This window comes from Melanostigma gelatinosum (genome assembly GCF_949748355.1).
Source record: "Melanostigma gelatinosum genome assembly, chromosome: 12".
Taxonomy (NCBI): Eukaryota; Metazoa; Chordata; class Actinopteri; order Perciformes; family Zoarcidae; genus Melanostigma; species Melanostigma gelatinosum.
In genome coordinates, this window is record NC_136645.1 from 9,352,150 (window position 1) to 9,372,223 (window position 20,074).

At 44.0% G+C, this 20,074-nt stretch overlaps 1 protein-coding gene across 1 annotated transcript in view; it reads left to right on the forward strand.

Moving 5' to 3' along the window:
* Nucleotides 1-8,212: 8,212 nt before the first annotated feature.
* LOC306785418 (E3 ubiquitin-protein ligase NEURL1-like) overlaps nucleotides 8,213-20,074 on the forward strand; it is a gene marked incomplete at its 5' end in the record, with an annotated part of 30,017 nt that continues 18,155 nt past the window's right edge. Inside the window, 3 exons of the mRNA XM_079279785.1 lie at nucleotides 8,213-8,246; nucleotides 13,726-13,967; nucleotides 15,123-15,444. Of these exons, the coding sequence (XP_079135911.1) occupies nucleotides 8,213-8,246; nucleotides 13,726-13,967; nucleotides 15,123-15,444 (598 nt within the window). The remainder of the gene's footprint in view (nucleotides 8,247-13,725; nucleotides 13,968-15,122; nucleotides 15,445-20,074) is intronic.

Genomic DNA, 20,074 nt, shown 5'->3' on the forward strand with positions numbered 1-20,074 from the left:
TCTCATGATCGATAACCTTTCCCCTGGTGTCTTCCTTGTGCCGATGTCACTTTTAAATGCTATGTGACAACTTGATTTCACCTTTGATACATGCCTGCCGGGTGCGGTTCCTTTTCTCCTGACGCCTCCCTGCTGAGGATCATATGATGATCTTGTATTGCTTTGTAATGTTTTGCATATGGCTGCAGGGCGAGGGGCCAAGCTCTGAGTTGAATGGTGTTTTTGTTCCAACATCATCATCCCAGAAGAGAGCAAACGTGCACACGGCTGCCTCGAACAAGGTTGTCAAGATGTCCGCGGAGGCCCCACGCCAGCACACCACACCATGCAGCTGCTGCCTGCCAGGCGCCCATCTACAAATAATCTACTGTGGGAGGAGGTGTCAGTCTGTTCTGTCAGGGCATAAAGTGTATATTCAATTCTGAGCGAAAAGGTGAAAAGCTATTTAACAAAGATCCTAGATAATAATAATTCTAAAAAGGTGATGAGAATATAATGGTATTTGAATAACAGCAAATTCTGTGACTTTCATGAGTAGATCGATGACTGAAACGGCCTCACCGGCACGAGCCCAGCGGCCCCCCCAACCTCTTGGGCCTGTGCCCAGAAAGTAAACATTTCATGATAGAAAGTCAATATAATTACAAGGAGAAGAAAACGACCAGGAAGAGATGTAAAAAGACACAAAATGACTACAAAGAGATACAAAACGACCACAGAAAGACACAAAACGACTACAAAGAGATACAAAATGACCACAGAAAGACACAAAACTACCACAAAGAGATGCAAACTGAAACCAAAAAGGCACAAAGTGATAAAAGAGATGCTAATGTTCAAAGAAGAGATGCTAAATGTACTAAAAAGAGGTGCAAAATAACACCAAAAACACACAAAACATCCAGAAAGAGACTTAAAACGACCAGAATAACAGGAAGCAGTGTTATAAAAGTAGAAATGCTTTATTGGTACAAACTATGTGGAGTAACCAGTGACAGCTGGTTTAGCAGGCAGGAGGAGTTCACAGACCAGGCGATAAGATAGGTATCACAAACAATTTAAAGCCAAATAAACAAAACAAAAAGACCAAGGCAGCGTCCCACTAACTAGAAAAGAAATGAAAACAAAAACATAAGTACTCACCAATAACTGCCAATAACCAGAAAACCAACCCAAAAGATTATACTTCCACACACCTGTTCAGCAAACCAGCCACCCCCACTTGGATTCCCCCCCAGCTACCATTGGGTGCACTGCTCAGGAAACTCTAAAATAACACAAATACACCATTACATATTCCTTAATTATACTGAATTTCCCCAGCACATGAAATACATAAAATGATATATACCTGAAACAGCCATCCCCCAAACACATGCTGTCCCCTCCGTAACTGATGCCTCTCAGACACTGCGCTACTGACGCAATGTATGCGGCCTCACCATATGGCTCCGCTTGTTGTGGGAGAGAAAGCAGGTGGACTCGCCCCCCCCCCTGCACTCAGTTCCTCCTCGCCCACAGAGTGGGTAGCCCCCGTTGGACGGGGGGGAGACAGCCCTTCTAAGCCAACCTCTCGCTCCCTTTCCTTTTTTTCCCTCCCAATGCTCCCCTGCGCCCCCGGCCCATCGGCCCAGACCATCACAAGCAGAGAGTCGTCCGAATCGGACTCCACATCAGGAAGTGAGGACCCAGCCACTCCCCGGTCCCCCAGTTCCTGCTCTGCCATCTGTACGCCTGGCCCACAAACACGCAACTCATGTCGATGTAAATTGCGTTGGGGTTTCGAGAAATCAATCGGGACCACAGAATACAAAGGCAGGTCACCACCCAGCTGAGCTATGACTCGGTGAGGGGTGGGAAGCCACACATCCTGAATCTAATGCCTACCCGAAAATTGACGATTCCTAACATACATAAATTGGCCTGGCTGTAAAGGATGGTCACCTACAGGCATGCCTGCATACCTTTTACGAGCTTCCTCTGCCTGCTCCATGTTCTTTCTAGCCCAAGCGTAGGCACAGCCCAACCTCCTCTGATGTTCCTCAACCCACTCGTGCATATTACCGTCAAAATCCTCCCTATCCTGTCCCAGCCAGACATCCAGCGGAACCACTGGAGCCCTCCCGAACATGAGAAAATATGGCGAATAGCCCGTACTTTGATGTTCAGTGGTGTTATAAGAGACACTGGACAACCCCAGCCTCAAAGCATTTCCCCTGGTCAGAGTGCAACCTTGAAGGGACCCCATAGGGCTGAATCCAGTTGTTTTTGCGACCGTTATGGCACGCTGGTCTTTAGTTGGTACTGCAACCGTAAACTTGGAGAACACATCGGTAAAAACTAAGACATTCTCCCGTCCATCGGACGACGGTTCCAGCACGGTGAAGTCCATTGCAACTACTTCCAGAGGCCTAAAAGCCAACAAACTCCCCAATGCTGCAACCACCCTTGGCTGTGGTGCTTTGGCAACAATACAACGTTCACAAGTCTTGCAAAAAGCCTCAATGTCTGCAAACATTCCCGGCCAATAGCACCGACTTCGAACCAACTTGAAGGTTATTTCCACTCCTTGGTGCCCATGGTCAGAGTGCATGCGAGCAAGCACCTCTCGGTGCAATACTGCTGGCAACAAAAGCTGCTTAATCTCTCCCTCCTTCTGATCACACAGCATCCGGTACAGCACACCCCCAAGCTCCACAATCCTTCCCCATTGTCTCAGAAGTCCAATTGTTTTGTCACATTCCTGCAACCTCTCGTCCCTACCAGGTTTCACACCCCTCACCCAGTATGTTCGAAAAGCTGATATTACGGAATCTACCTGCTGCAGACTAGCCAAGGCCGACATGTCAAATGAGGGAAAGCTAGACATAGAAGCTTGCTGGGGGCTGGCACTGGTTTCCTGACACAGAGCCGTTCGATGGGGTTTGGACAGAACACTACGTGTGTCCTGAAAACTTTGCGCCACTCCTCCCCCCTCTGTCCCCTTCTGCTCTACATACTGCCTAGAGAGAGCATCCGCCCCCACATTCTGGCTACCTGGCCGATACACCAACTGAAAGTCAAACTGAGCCAGTTCAGACACCCATCTCTGTTCTACAGCTCCAAGCTTTGCGGTGTTCAAATGGCTTAGCGGATTGTTATCAGTAAACACTGTAAACTTGGTCCCAATCAGATAATCCTTAAATGTATCCGTAACAGCCCACTTCAACCCCAACAGCTCCAGTTTCATGGCGCTATAGTTCTCCATATTCCGCTCCGACGACCGGAGGCCCCGACTTGCGTATGCAACCGGCCGTCGCTGTCCCTCCCCCTCTTGCGACAAAACAGCCCCCAACCCTTGATGGCTAGCGTCAATCTCCAGGAAGAATGGCTTGCTAAAATCTGCATACCCCAACACGGGAGCGGAAATTAACTTTTGTTTTAATGTTTCAAAAGCATCTTCACAGGTTGCATCCCACAACTGGCCAAACACGGGGAGCGAAGAGACTTTCCTCCCCCCTTTAGCTGACAGCAGTGTGGACAGAGCGTGGAGGGGGACTGCCAATTTAGCAAAGTTTCTCACAAACCTCCTGTAGAAACTGGTGAAACCCAGGAATGATTTCAACTCCGCCACACTCTGCGGTCGACGCCACTCTGCAACCGCTCGAATCTTCTCCGGATCAGTAGCCACTCCAGTAGCTGAAATGACATGTCCCAGATAAACAACTTCGGACTGAAAGAATGAGCACTTACTCACCTTGACCTTGAGATTAAACTGCCCCAGCCGGGACAACACCAAATCTAGGCGCTCAAGGTGCTGCTCAATGGTAGATGAAAACACCACAATGTCATCCAGATACAGGAGGAGCGACTGGAACCTCTGATCCCCCAAAATTCGTTCCATCAACCACTGAAAGGTACCTGGCGCATTACAGAGCCCAAACGGCATCCGTGTAAATTCATACAAGCCAAAAGGAGTGCAGAATGCAGTCTTACTGCAATCTTTCTCAGCCACTCCCACTTGATGGTAACCACTCGCCAGGTCCAGGGTGGTAAACCACCTTGCCCCGCTCAAAGCATCCAAGGACTCTTCGATACGTGGAAGAGGGAACGCATCTCGCCGTGTTCTCGCATTAACCTGCTTGTAATCCACACAGAGCCTTAGCGACCCATCTTTCTTCCTCACTCGCTCGAGTTGCCAGCAGGTGCCTCTTTTCACCTAATCAGGACCGTGCACCTCATTACCGGTCCGACGGACCCAATAGTTACACCCAGTCAGTTCCACTTGGTTACACTAGGAAGTATCTACCTGCCCTTTAGAAATGTGATGACAGCATATCTTCTGGTTTGACAGAATACAAGGCTGCATTCAGACAAAAATACTTTTTGTGTTTTGCAATTGATTTTTTTTTTACTATTGCCAGATATTTGGCTCCATTCCTCAGTGCATGATTAGTGGCATGCTGCTTTGATATTACTGTGGGTCATCTTTTATTATATCACGGTGAACAACCCTTCTCCTTGTATTACAGAACAGCCAATCAGATTTTGACAGCCCCGCGATCAGGTGGCATGTCAAACTCCGTTAAGCATGACTGTGATAGCTACAGGGTCCACTCCACGCCATAAATTCCTAAGTGTTCTGTTCACACTTTTTGCTTTGATATTTTTGGTTCATCTCAATATCATGTGACGAATGAAATCAGTTTGACAACTTTTCATAGACAATCACCATGTAATATGCTGAATAGACCCCCCCCCCCATACCCCAAACCCACTTGTATGTCTTAACCCTCATTGCAAATTGCTTACAGACAGTCAAGTAAACCGCAATCAGTTTGTATAAACAACATGAAAATATAGCTCACGCTACTGAGCCAATACAGTGTCTCACAGGCCTGGCTGCTGACACACGTTATGTAAACACTAAAGCGACAAGGCAGATCCGAAGAGGTGCCCGATGGGAACGAGGGCCATCGAGCCAACTCTGAACCTCTGGAGCCCGAACAAGTTGCTCCTTCACTTTAAAAGAAAAGAGGAAGTGCATCCGTTTTAGAGGTAAACTCATTTAATCAGATTTAATTTAGCCAACCTCTAAAATTTGAACTTCTCAAATGTTGCACATAATGTAAATCATAGTTTCTCAAACTGCGGCCCGCGGGCCAATGGTGGTCCTCAGAAACACGTTGTGCGGCCCGGACCATTAACGTGACATAAAAATGCATGCATTATATTTTCAGCATCCGTGAACCATTTAAATACCTCCCCTTCTTAGTAGCCTCTGCAGATATCTGCAAAGGGATGGATTCGGTGCATTCTGGCATCTCAATGTTAAATAAACACTCATCAGGAGGTTATATTGTATATTTCATTTAATTTGTGCATTCTCCCTGAATAATTTGCTAGGTCACTAAATTGGCACTCAGTCATCAAAGAAACCCCGGATGTAGAGAGATATGAATCTAAATTATACAGTCTCCACAACTTCACCGCCAAGACAAGACATATAATCTATTAGCATTTAAATTCAAATCCTAAAACACTATGTTGAGTAAAGATACTGGCTTTAGATAAACATAAACCAGCAAAGCTTTAAACCAGGGGTCTCAGACTCGCCGCCCAATTGCGGCCCACAAGCCGATATTGTGCGGCCCCCTACCTAACATAAAAGTGTAATGTTAATGCGGCCCGTGCGTTTTTCTCACGCGCACCTTTTTCTCACGCGCACCTTTTTGCCGAGTAGTTGCGCGAGTCGTTGTGGGCGTTTTATATTTACAACGTGAATTAGCGAAACTCGTCACTTGGTTGAAACGTGATTCAGGTGTGACACCAAGTGGAAGGAAAATATATCCCAGTCCCAGTCATGTTTTTCTCAAAACCTGCCGTGAAGAGAAAAGTTGGCGAAGAGCACAGACAATTCCAGGAAAAGTGGGAGACGGAATATTTTTTTGTTGAGCACCGGGGCACTCCGACGTGTCTTATATGCACAGAGAAAGTCGCGGTACACAAGGAGTACAACCTCAAACGTCATTACTCAAAGAGACATGCTGAGGAGTATACAAAATACCAGGGAGATGAGAGAGAGGCCCGGGTCGGCGATCTTAAAACATGTTTACTGAGGCGACAAGATTTTTTTAAGAAAGCGAGCAAAGCAAGTGACTCGGCAGTCGAAGCGAGCTACGTGGTGAGTTTAGCAACATCAGCCTTTCAGCCAACACAGTGGCAGAGCGCATTTCTGACCTGTCAGGTGACAGATATGATCAACTGCGGGAGAAAGCCAAACATTCTGTGCATTCTCAGTTGCTCTTGATGAGAGCACAGACATCACTGACACTGCGCAGCTCGCAATGCATGTCCGCGGAGTTGATGACAGTTTTGAAGTGATGGAGGAGTTGCTCACAGTGATTCCAATGCATGGCCAGACCACCGCTCAGGAGATATTCCGCCAGCTGTGTGATGCCATTGTGGATGCCGGTTTAACATGGAAGAGGTTTGCTGGAATAACAACCGACGGAGCACCATCAATGACAGGGAGTAAAAATGGACTGGTGGCACTTGTTCAAAGAAAACTGGAAGAGGAGGGTGTGGAGGAGGCCATTGCTCTGCACTGCATTAATGCAATGTCAATTGCAATGGACAATGTCAGAGCATTCTCCACAAAACGTATGTTATGGAAAGCCCAGCTCTCTCAGACAAACTTCTGCCATCTCCCAACATGCAAGGCACTCATGGGTGCAGGCACACCATTCAGTGGTGAGAAGTATGCTGATGCCATTGTAAACCTACAGGAGGAATTTGATCACAGGTTTGCAGACTTCAAGACACACAGAGCCACTTTTCTAATTTTTGCTGACCCCTTCTCCTTTGATGTGCAAGATGCCCCTCCTGTGCTTAAAATGGAGCTCATTGACCTGCAGTGCAATTCTGAACTCAAAGCCAAGTTCAGGGAGGTGAGTGGAATAGCAGACAAGCTTGGACAATTTTTGAGAGAATTGCCCCCCCACCTTCCCTGAGCTTTCCAGGATGTTCAAGCGGACCATGTGCCTTTTTGGGAGCACATATCTGTGTGAAAAGCTCTTCTCAACCATGAACTTTAATAAGTCAAAGTACAGGTCCAAACTTACTGATGAGCATCTTCAAGCCATACTGAGGGTCTCAACTGCTTCCTCCCTCAAGCCAAATGTGGCTGAGCTGTGTGAGAGGAAGCGCTGCCAGGTCTCTGGTAGCAAGGAGTAGGCAAGAGAAGCCCATGTTCTGAAGAACGGTTCATGTTCTGAAGAACCGTTCATGCTCTGAAGAACCGTTCATGCTCTGAAGAACCCATTCATGTTCTGAAGAACCCATTCATGTTCTGAAGAACACGTTCATGTTCTGAACTGTTATTAATGAAGATTGGATCAGTTGTACTTTTTTTTGGAATACTTGATGCGGCCCAGCCTCACCCAGACTCTACCTCCAGCGGCCCCCAGGTAAGTTGAGTTTGAGACCCCTGCTTTAAACAGTCAGCGGGTTGGCATAAACATCCAGCAGTGGGACATCTCTGTATTATCGGTCAGCTTCCAGATGGGTCCTTGAAAACAGTTTCAGTGGGTTTCTGGCAAAAATAATAAAGAATATTTTCCTTCCCTGCACTTTTATCTTCCCATCTACTGACAACATCTCAGTTTCACTGCAATGTACACAAAGACAAATACTACCCCTGTATTTTGAAAGTGAAAGTATGGTGGGGGCAGCAAATAGGTTAGTCCTCTCAACAGGTGTGTGTTAAAACCTGTTGTATGGAGACTGGGCATCTTCAGGGAAAGACTACAGGGATCATGGAAAGACAGGACATTCTTGATTGGTGACTGCAAACATGACGGCAGAAAAACCGTCATAATGACAGCGTGTCATTGCTTGTAGACGGATCTAGAGATGTCCCCTCTTTGGTAGTTACAGCGTTAATCGTCCCGGGAAGCCCCACCTCCACCACCTTGTATGTTAATTTCAGCGTGATCTCTGCACGGAGTGGAGCGAGCCGCAGAGCGCCCGATCTGCTGTCTGCTGCTTCATGTCGACGAGGCTTCGGACGGACACAACCTGCCGCTGAGTCACTGTCGGGACTTTTTTTACGCGAACGCTCTCGTGTTCGTATAATGTCTCCGCTGAGGACGCGCGTCTGAGTGTGAACACTGTGGATCCCTCCGGGTGGTTATTAATAAGAGAGGAAGGTGAACGCACCTTGCATCCAGCCATGGGAGGTCAGATCACCAGGAATACCTTCTACGGTAAGCACATATGGCATCACGGGTATTGATTCTTTATTATTAATGAAGCACGTGATTATATTATTATAGGAGACGATGTAATCGAGTTGGAAGCGTGCGTGTGCAGCCTCAAGCCTGTCTGCATGAAAACTGTAGGCGTCCTGGTTGACTAAAATAACTGAGAAGTGAAAGAAGCCAAGTTTTTCCACCTTCTGTAAGTCACGACTGGAGGAAATGACAATTTGATAACCCTGTACATTATCATGTTATATAAACATCCCGGAGATGTTTCTCAATCGTGTTCTTCTACCTGGGGAATCTGGCTTACAGTGCAAATAAAGAGGTCAGAAAGGATAAAGTGAAGTTTGTTCATAACTTTTCCCACATGGTTAGTTATTAGTTTGAAAGTGACACACTCGCAGGCTTCCCTGAATGCCTCCATGCTGCTAAACTGTGTCACAGCTTTATGTCCTTTTATTTTTCTACTCACTTGACTGTCATACATGTATCAAACAGGTGCATTGGACGTTTTTATTTATCCATTTTCACATTTCAGACATCACGTTTTCTTGCAGACACTCTCCAGCTAACTCATACAACACACAATTTAGGGTTTTATTTCCTGAGATACTCATTAGTTATTTGCAAAGACGACAACAATGTCTGTTTTCATTTGCTTTCGGTTCGTGATACATTCAACACCTATACCTTAACTTGTTTTCTGTCATGCAATTCAAATGTGCTAAATTTGTTTGTTTTATATTCTGACAACTCGATTGTCAGAAAATTTGTCAGCAACTATTTTTATAATTATTTAATCACTTAGGTTTTTAAGCAAAGATGCAAAATGTTCTCTAGTTCCTGCTTCTTAAATATGAGAATGCTGCTTTTCCTGAAAACGTCCTACTAGAAGTCCTTGGCCCTCAGACAAGAGCTCAGTCAGGGGCCCTGAATGTGTCATCCCTGTTATGTTGCAGGGCCCCTGTCCAGCTCACGGGCTCATGAATCATTCAGCTCTCCCCATTTGGCAAACTGCATGATTGTATCACTGCAGTTTAGACATCACAGTGTGAAGTTGGCACAGAGGTTGAACCATTTTACAAGACAGGGGATTCTTTTATGTTTTGAGTGCGAGTGAAGTTTTTAAATGATCATAGCGTTGAGATTACAAGTAACATTGGATTCGCTAGCTCAAAAACTGTGCTTCGCGTTTGGCTTGTGTCCCCCCTGGTTTATAAAATAGCTCCAAAACAAGTAGCACTGATGGTTCATTATTAATATTACGAGATAGTTAATACTTTCCTGGTTCCAGCTCCTAAACATTTCTTTTCTTTGACCTGTATGATGACAATCTTTGGGTTTCTGACTGTTGACGTCACCTTGAGTTTTCGTGACCAAATGATCAATCTACCAATCGACAAAATAATCTCTGTTAAACATAAAACGAAAAATTATTGTTAGTTGCAGCCCTAAACCTTACAGTACAGTACATTACAATATATACATTGTACATAGCTGTTAGCCTGGAAGATAAAAAGACTAAAAACAAATCTCTTTAAGATGTCAACTGACTTTGAATTGCTTCCAACAGATTTCTCCACTGAAAATGTATTTTTGGACTTTTTTCCACAGGCCCAAAACTCTGTCCACCATTACAATCCTCTTCTATACACAACACAATGCTGCCTGTGAAGGAAACAGGCAGCTGGGGAGACCATCAGGGCGGACATCTTTTCTATTTTAGAGTATAATTCACAACATGTCACCAGTATTGTAAAAGTAACAGGACTGACACACAGCAATACATATGGGACAGAAAACGTTTAGAACGTTACTACTGTTGTATAAGAATAATTGTACTGAAACCACACAAGCTCTGACATATTTGCAATCGCTAAAAACATATACATGCCCTTTGGCTCTGTCGGATGCTTCCCGTGAGTGCTTGTGTGGCGAGAGAGGGGCCACCGAGCCGCCGTACGAACGTCACACCACATTAGGGCCTCTGCTGGGGCTCCTCTCAGTGAGGCCGAGCCCGGGGATAAAACACAAAGTAAGAGCGTAAGAGGCCAGGTGACACTGGCCAGGGCCACTCTTAGTCTCTGCAATGTTTGTCCTATCCAATTAATGACAGCAAAGGCAGTCAGGTTGTGTGCGGTGGTGCATTAAGGAACATTATCCTTCCTTAAGTTGGCTCGTCTGACATTCGTCATGGCACCTCTCTTTTATCGCGACAGGGCTCTGGTCACTGTTTACCCCGATGTCTCCGTCAGGTTGCGTGACTTTTTAAACAAACTTTAACAGCCACTGTATCATCAGCTCTTTTGGCTCTAACCAGCTGTCATTTACAGTCAAATGTGCTATTTTTATTGTTTACTTTATTTACTTATCAAACTTCATTCATAGTTAATAAAGTCCTCTGTGTGCTCTGAATGCTGTAAACCCAAGATGCCTAGGATGTGAAGTAGAAAACAGACTAGAGAATTCAATTTCAAAGCAGCAGAAATGATATCAATGTAGTGAAAGAGAAAGATGTTAGCGGACTCTTTGTTAGATGGTAAAGCACAAGGCCCGTGAGGTGTAGCTCATGTTTTCAGACTTCACAGGAAATGCACTATCCAGTCTTGGGCCTGGTCGTTAGTGGAGTACAATACAGTCCTGTTTTGTTTTCCAGAAGACATCACGTCTGACATGACATCATGGATGCAATATGGTTGAAGGATTTGTTATGACTTCATTTAAGACCACTGTTGTGCACAGAGCACAATTCCACATTGTTCTGCAGCGACAAGAGCATGCGAAGAGCTTCACAAATACACTGCACTGAGCCCAGAACACTTCAGAATCAGAATCAGCTTTATTGGCCATGTGTGCTTACGCATACATGGAATTTGTCTCCGGTTTCCACTCCGCTCTCAATGTACAAACACAATGTACAAACACAAATTTACAATTAACAAGAAAAATATATGTATAAAGAATCAAAAAGGGCAGCAAAAAAAGTAGAACGGATGTAGGTATAAACATTTAGCTATAATACAAGTATAAATATATATCCAAGAGAAGAAAAACTGTGTATATATATATATATATATATATATATATATATATACACACGTGAACATCAACCTATAGACAATGGCATGAGTTGTAAGTGGTGGTAATAGTGTAGTATAACCTATTTATTGTTCATGAGAGCGATGGCCAGTGGAAAGAAGCTGTTCCTGTCTGGTGGTTTTGGCGTACAGAGCCCTGTAGCGCCTACCAGAGGGGAGGAGTTGGAACAGCTTGTGTCCAGGGTGTGAAGGGTCTGCAGTGATCTTTCCTGCACGTTTCCTGACTCTGGAGGTGTACAAGTCCAGGATGGAGGGCAGGCTGGAACCAATGATCCTCTCCGCAGACCTAACAATCCGTTGCAGTCTGTTTCTGTCCTGCTTGGTGGCCGATCCAAACCACACAGTGATGGAAGAACAGAGAACAGACTGGATGATGGCTGAGTAGAAAAGAATCAGCAGCTCCTGAGGCAGGTTGAACTTCCTGAGCTGGCGCAGAAAGTACAACCTCTGCTGGGCCTTTTTCCTGATGGAGTCGATGTTGGGAGCCCACTTCAGGTCCCGGGAGATTGTGGATCCCAGAAACTTGAAGGTCTCCACAGCAGACACAGTGTTGTTGAGTGTGGTGAGGGGGGGCAGTGATGGGGGGGCTCCTCCTGAAGTCCACTGTCATCTCCAGATGACAGATCTGCCAAGATCTTGGCAGAGCCTCTGCGATTGTGATGGGAAGGGAAAGACTCCTAGTTCCTATGTTTAACCTCCACAAATGATAGACTTTAACATCCAATAGTGTCGTTATATCAGAGCGGGTCTGAGAAGTCACATGATTAGTCACTGCCAATCCTGACAGTGTTGATTGATTTGTCTCCAGGGTACAATACAAACCTCCTGACCTGCCGAGGTCACTCAAAAGGAAAGCCGGAATAGTCGTCTTTCAGCAGTGGCTCATATCGTCTGCTTCTCTCACGAACAAACACAGCAGCTCCTCCGCAGTCTTCCAAATTTAGGTGTGAAAATACAAACAGTTCTCAAGGATGAAGAAGTGTTAATGAGGCCTGAATTATTTATTTGGATTTCAATCTTGGCACATTGGCTTGAAATAGCATTGTAGAGAGGACTTGTCGTACAGAAAACTGTATCAAATCGCTTGATGAGATTATGTTTGACCATGTCATCCATCAAGTCTGAATAATCCTGCCTTACATTTCATGAGATCCCAATGTCTGTGAGAACCAACACCACAGTGACCTTGGTTTTGAGCTTTGAAGAGAACTGTGAAAACACAAATAGGGAGAGTTGGTCCTCATGAAAGGGAGTGAGTGTGAAAACAGGCTCATGATGACATTGAGCAAACTCCTCATTCTAAGACCCAAGAAGATGTTTTGCTCTCTTATGAGGTCACTGGAAGTGGGATCGGTCATCATTCTCGCATTTTCACACGGGAAAAGCTCTGCTGTATGAGTCAAGTGTTCCCATTTGAGTCAGCTCTTATTTAGCTACTTTCTGACCGGGAAAAACATGATAAATGTCCCGAAACCTCAATTAGAAATCATGATATTCTCCCCCCCCCATTCTGATAAGGCTGCTGGCAAAAATACTGTGATTAATATACACCCTTTAAAACATGAGCCACAACTGGAAATAACATGCAACAGCCATGCCTCGCTATTTTAAGAGTAGCCTTGAATATACAGCCAGCTGAACATGCACGCATCGAGAACTCCTGTAACATCTTAACGTTTGCTCTCTGCAGCGATAACTCAGCTGTTGGAGATGAAGTTAGAAGCCCCCTTACATGTTAGCTACTCATTTTAGTTTTCTTTATCCGACATTTCCGCCTCACTACTGATTGTTGTACAAATGTGTTCCAGCACGGTGATGTGTAATATTCTGCTTATTCTTATAAAGAATAAGCGGAATAACAAAGAGTTCTTGGTGTAATTAAAGCATTTTGTATGAACGTCTCACGGCTACATTGTTCTCCTTAATTGCGTAACCAAAGGAGCAATTCTGTCCTTGTGTTTTTTTTTCCCATCCAAGGACACTTTTGCATGTGATTTACCTTGCACATTGTTCTTTCATGTCTACAGTACAGTAGATGTGTGGTTGCACTGTGCTACCTTGAGACGCTGAAAACTGAGCCCAAGTAGATTATTTGAATTCATTATTTGACTCAATTGGATGTTACAGGAACAGATGAGATATGTGAGAGTAAATTACATGTGACAGCAGGTCACCAGGAGTCCACCTCCTAATGTTAGCATATACAGTATATAAAATGAAGCCTGTGGTGGTGCAGACTGTGTAATCTAATAGTCTAATCTAATCTAAAATCTGGCTATTTTACTGTAAATCGTGTCCCAAGAAGAATTCATTCAGTCATGTATTTTCTTCTCCCCACCTGCGGGCCAGACTTAACAAGCAACCACTTTTCTTTGCCCACATAGATTCTCTGAACGGGCCGTTTCCCGCCACATCTCACCGATGCCACCACAAGCCCAAGCGCTGCCTACCCATCCAGCCGTGTGGAAGTTTGTCCTCCTTCCCTCTCCTCTTCCATCCCAGCACTAAGGGCTCGCAGATCGTCATGGACATGTCGCAGAGGACCGTCAAGAGACAAGCCAGCTTCTGCAACGCCATCACCTTCAGCAACAGACCTATCGCTGTGTATGAACAAGTTCGACTGAAGGTAAAACTATAGCTGTGTCCGAGTTGCAAATAATAGTACATTTTCAATCTGACCATGTTTTGAGAATACAAGCTACAGTCGAAAACTTACAATACGAGGTCAACTGAAAGATCCCAGCATGAGTAACTATATAAAAATATAATTGAAATCAATAGACTTCTAAATGGGGCATTGATAGAAACTATTGTGACAAAACGCAAATGTAGGAAGTTGTCATAATAGAAACAAATGCGACGGCTAATGAAGAATAAACTGGAAAATGTCAGGCATGTTTTACCAAATTAAAATAGGACACTAATTGTGACACGTAGGTTCAAATCCTCTCTCTCTCATTCACTCTTTCATTTCCTCAGCATATTTTCTCTCTCTCCCCCATCTTTGCTCTCCCCTGTTTTGTATTTGTGTCTTTTCTCTGCTCTTGTGTGGGCCAAAGCAGCAGCAGCAGCTTAGAACAAGTTTCCACTTCACCTATCTGGCCATCTATGTCTCGAAAGTGAGAGAGCAGGGCAAGCATTGCCATGTGAGGAACACTGTTATCTGGCACGGTAAATGCAAAGTAAATAGAGGCTCAAATTAAGACAAAAAAATCGTTTGCAGGTGATAAACATACCAAGAGAACTTGTGTTAAGTTTGATTCAAATAGATTTTTAGCTAATAGCTTGGGACTATGGATGGCTATGTTGGTCTGTGTGTTGGTCTAAACTGAGATATCTCAGGATTATCTAGCAACTATTGGATGAAATGCCATGAAATATGGTACAGACATTGAAGTCCCCTTCAATATGAAATGTAGAAAGTTTGGTTTAATAGGGTAAATCTGGTTTTTGACCAAATAACTGCAAAAATAATGACATTCTTATCATCCCCTTTGTGTTTGGTGCTTATGCGCCCATATTAAATGCTATCACATTAAAATAAGACAATGAACCTTGAAATTGTTAGTTACACCTGTTAAACTCAAGGTATTCATACTTGCTATACATCAGCATGTTAGCTTTGGAACATGTAAGGATGCTGATTTTAGCATTTAGCTCAAAGTAGTGCAGTGCCAAAATTCCGCCTCACAGAGCCTCTAGCACGGCCGTCTTTTTACCTTTTTACCAACAAAAACACTGGACAAAACACTTTCATGAATCAAAAATATGTATTCTACAGATCACTAAAAAGCAGTGCTGCTGGAGCGGTGCTCTACGTCTTGGTTTTACATCCAAAGACCCATCGAGGATCAACCCAGACACGTTGCCAAAGTACGCCTGCCCCGACCTGGTTTCACAGAGCGGCTTCTGGGCAAAAGCCCTACCGGAGGAGCTCTCCAACGAGGGAAACGTCATCTCCTTCTGGGTGGACAAGAAGGGCCGGGTGTTTTACCGCATCGACGACTCCAGCCCAATGCTGTTCTTCAGCGGGGTACATGTCTCTGAACCGCTGTGGGCTCTCATAGACATCTACGGCCTCACAAGGGGGGTCCAGCTGCTAGGTGAGCCATGCATACAAAACCAGGTCCTTTCCAGGAAATATTTACTGTTACAATTGTGAACTTAGCACGAGTATTTGGGTTTTATTTTGTCGAGAGATAAAAGAGATCTTTATCCATGCTTGCATCTTGCCTCTGGGGATGGCAATGTCAGTCTGTCAGTCCTGACTAATATCTCAATGACTTTTAAGGATTTAGAAGAAATTTGGTACTAACATGCATGGTCCCCAGAAGATGAATCTCACTGACTTTAGTGGTCCTCTGAATCACAATTTGCCAACACGTATATATCTATATCTGCAATAACTCTTGACATTCCCATCAGCATCAGCTGTACTTTGTGTTTGGTGCTAAAATGTGAAGCATGCTAAGCTACAATAGCAACAACTACATCAACTATACAGTATTAAACATCAGCATGTTAGCGTGCAGATGTTTAATGCTTTATAGCATTAAACATCAGCACAGACCTCAGAGTCTTGTTACTATAATGCCTCACCACTAGAAACCTTTCTGCGTCTCATGTTTTTTCAGTGCGAGTGGTTAAAAGGTGATGTTACATACAGCTGCTCCACTTTTCCCACTTTCACCAAATAGCTCAGTGGAAAAAGATGGTGAAAGATTAGGTCGATTGTATAGTTACTACGGTCGTTAGTATCAAAGACATTTCCCTGGAGGGGGAATTTCAAAATGTCTTAAGTCTGCTCGAACAAGTTCTACGTGCTGTTTAAAGGGTCATTACATTAAAGAAATTAAGAGCAAACAGGTCCTCCACAATTATTAACAGCAGTTTTTCACTCGCGTTGAAGTATGTTTGGATGGTACACTGAGATGCATTTATGAAACACATCATGCATCAAACACAGCTGTCTCTATTTTGGAAAACAATACAAAACTATGCAAAATAGATAAATGGGGATCCTTGTGGACGCCTCAGTACTTATTTATAACCTTTTCCAAGAATTGCGCAGCCTCTCTCCAAAGAATAGAGGCTGTCAGCACTATTAATAAAAATAGAGGAGGCTCCCATATTGTGTAGATAGTGCCATTTAACCTCATTTCTCCCCGTGTGGTTGACAGCGAGAACCATGCTATCTCGTGATGGGCTGTTTGGTATCCGGCACCAGAGTGCCACTATCTGGGGTTCACTGGCCTTGTGGTGCTGATCAGCGCTGTGGAAGCTTGATTCTGCTACACAGAGAGGAAGGCCAGAGCACATGTCCAGCTGCTGTTTACAGTGGACACGCTGCGATAATAACTCTACCAAAACTGGTTTACAATTAAAAGGATTTTAATCCCACTGATGCAAATACAATTATACACTGAAGTACACTATTTCTATGAAATAGCATTTTATCTCACCCGGTGCAAAAAACTCTCCCAGTTCCTCGGGAGACACATCCGTCCCCTGGGAATGTCACGAACAGAGAGAGAAAGGCTTTCTAGATCCCGCCCTCATATCTGTTCAAAACTCCTCCCCTTCCGTATATATCCCAATTCCTATTGGCTAACTTCCAGGAGCGAATTCGCCTGTCTGTCTTTCTGTCCCTGAGTTCTTTAACACATTCAATGACTGTCAGTTGTTGTTTAATCCCTCTATGATAGACGTTCCATATAATAGATAAGACTTGCAACTTCTGGCAAAAGCTACATCTCTCAAATTCTACTTCTAGCTACTAATCCTAAAACACTTTATGCTTATCTTAATTATGCATTTCCAAAACACTTATGATTATGACCTCTCAAATATGAATCATTAAACACTTTTATTATAACTACTAAACACACAGTTCTACACTCAAATTTCCTACAGCGCACAGCTCTTGTTAAAGGACAAGAGGAGTGTTGGTCATCCCAAGAGGACGCACAAAGAGGAGGGATGATGTCAGGGAATTACAGCCTCACTCTGTGGATCCATTTTACAATTAAAATGACGATATCCCTTAATGTTTAGTCGTAGGTCATGTAATCTGTGCCTGTGAATGAGGCTGGCAGCCCTAAATCCCACTGTTTCCCACATCGATCACCTTCATCCCCACATTGATGGTTTAAACCAAAAAGCCTCGGCCCTCAGTCAAGCTCAAGGATCACTTGGCTATCAGCTTTCCTCTATAGCCCGAGAGCTTCACTCCTGGAGAGCGTGGTATATCTCAAAGGGCCAGTATTGTCTCGGCAGTTGGCTGAAGTTCAGCAAACACTTAGCCTCTGAAATATGGGAGGACACATCAAAGTCTGGTGTTGCGAACTGGCACATTTGCATATTTTCCTTCAACAGAAGGGTGCATTTAGTTTCTTAATGATGCTTGCACTTGGGTCTGATATTAATGCTGCACCAGCTGGTAGATTGAGCCAAATGTCACCTGTTGTGGGCTTGTTATCACACGATCTGTCCAGGTGGGAGTTACAGATCTGCTGCAGTTGTTTTCTTTTACAGGGGACAAATGGAGCGTGGAGCTGTGAATGAGCTCTGTGGAGTGTAGCGAATGGCTTGGTGAGGTGACCTTGATTTGGCTTTTGAGATAAATCTGCTAGACAGTAAAAATATGAGAGAAAATAAGTTGAGATAGGCTTGTTGACTTAAGTGATATAGATTGCTGTGTCAGCCGGATAATGTGTTTCAAGAGCTTACGGTTTTCTTAAAGGGGCACGCCACCAATTGTACACGTGTCGCAAAGAGTAGCACTCAGTTCGTGAGACAGTTGTGTAATGTCTTCTGTGGCTCTGAAGGGACATTTTTAAAAGTGTACTCCCATCGATTTAGGATTGCAGTTTGGGCTGACACCTTCTGGTCGGGTTGGTCGACCGGTTGGACCTCAGAGGTATTACTTTCATGAGGTAGAAAAAGCGCTTCACAATCCATTATTTGCAGGTGCCGAGGGACTTGTGTGTGTGTGAGTGAGTGAGTGAGTGAGTGAGATATGTCTTTCATGAAGGGTTACTTGTTTTGTCCTATTCAACAACAAAGACTGTTAGGAATGATCCTTCTACTCATCTGTAGCTGCTTTCGGACTGCAGTGCTCCCTTGGTGAGCTTGTCTCTGTCCTTGTCTCAGTCCTCAGTTCTGACAGTTGTGCTACTATAATGCATAAAGTTGGTGGTTGAATTTGGGTGGTTGATTAACGCATATTTTTTGCGGGTTTTGCATTTATACGATTTATATTTTGACCTGCGCTTGAGATTTCATATTCTGCATTAAAGGCTGCGTTGCAAACTGAGATGTGGGGTTTGAAAGAGATGGGCATTTACCATTAAGGAAAGATGGTATTGTGTTGCATGATGGGAATTGTAGGATTCAAAGTTCTGGAGTGTGACCCAAACTAGGGACTAAAAGTCAGGATATCACGATATCTGCTGCTCCGAATTCAACCAATCTGTTGTTAATCTGTCTTTTGTGAGACCCCCAACTTTTTTGAGGAAATAGAGGTGTATATGAGTAGGGATAACAGATCTCCACTTCCCTAAACATAGTTTCTCTCAGCTGAACCATTCTTGTGACATGACCTCATTCCCCAGCTGACACAACCATCAGCTCAGAGCAATCAGCCTCGCTTATTTTAAGACCATGTACTGAGCATAACTTTATCTGATCACATCCTTTCTGCGAATAGCTTCCTGATCTTAAATATTCCATTGATTAATTATGAAAGCGCTCACATGTCGGCACACATTACCGTATTAGTCAAACTTTTTCTGCGAGCCGCCACCTGAGTATAAACGTCTACTGAAGCCAGTGTTACAGGCACAATGAGTCATTGCTTTTCTCATCAAATATTTTAGTGGTTTGATTATTTCGCTTCAACTAATTGTTTTTATGATCCTTCCTGGGGGGGGGGGGGGGGGGTATTTCTAATAAATTCATTCTGAACTCGTGATGAAGATAAACTATTTTTATTTTTCATTCGATAGCAATGACCGACGATGAAAGTGATCCGTTTTAGCAGGGTTATCTTTTACATCCTTACACGCTCGATTAAGGAAGTCATCACAGCTGCTATCCATCGTTGCCTTTTCTGTTCTCTCAGTGCAACCTGCTGCCAAACAGCTTTCCTGCCATCAGGTCTCATTCAGATTTTGAAGGATCCTTTTCAGAGCGGTGTTGTTTCCTCTCTAAGCTTTTATCAAGGGAGTGCAGTTCAGTAGCTAGCCACCCATGCAAGGAGTCAAAGGTGATCCTGAGATCAGTGAGACAGCTTGAAAGCTGAGATGGTGTTGCGTAAGAGAGAAAGCTAAATGAATCTGCTGAAATCAAACTGAGCCTCAGGGCTTGTGCAGACCAACAATGCTGCCCATGCAATTCAAGAAAGATCTGTTACATCACCACACTTGTCCTACTCACGCAGCCATCAATAAAGACTGAAGTGCCTTGCTTGGGTTTTGTACAGAACGGCCAGTGCTAAGCTGAGACACATTAGGGCTTAGAGGCGGTGATAAAAAGGTTTCCTCAAGTGTATAGTATGTCTCAAGCAACATAACTGCCTTCAAAGCACAGTTTGTCAGCTGTATTTTTACAAATGTCTCTAATTACTATATTTTTCCGAGCAGTTCTATAAAACAAAATCTGACTTTAGATACAACTTTTTGAAACAAATATACCATTTCCAAACAGACTTATTTTAAAATGTAAAGTTTTCTT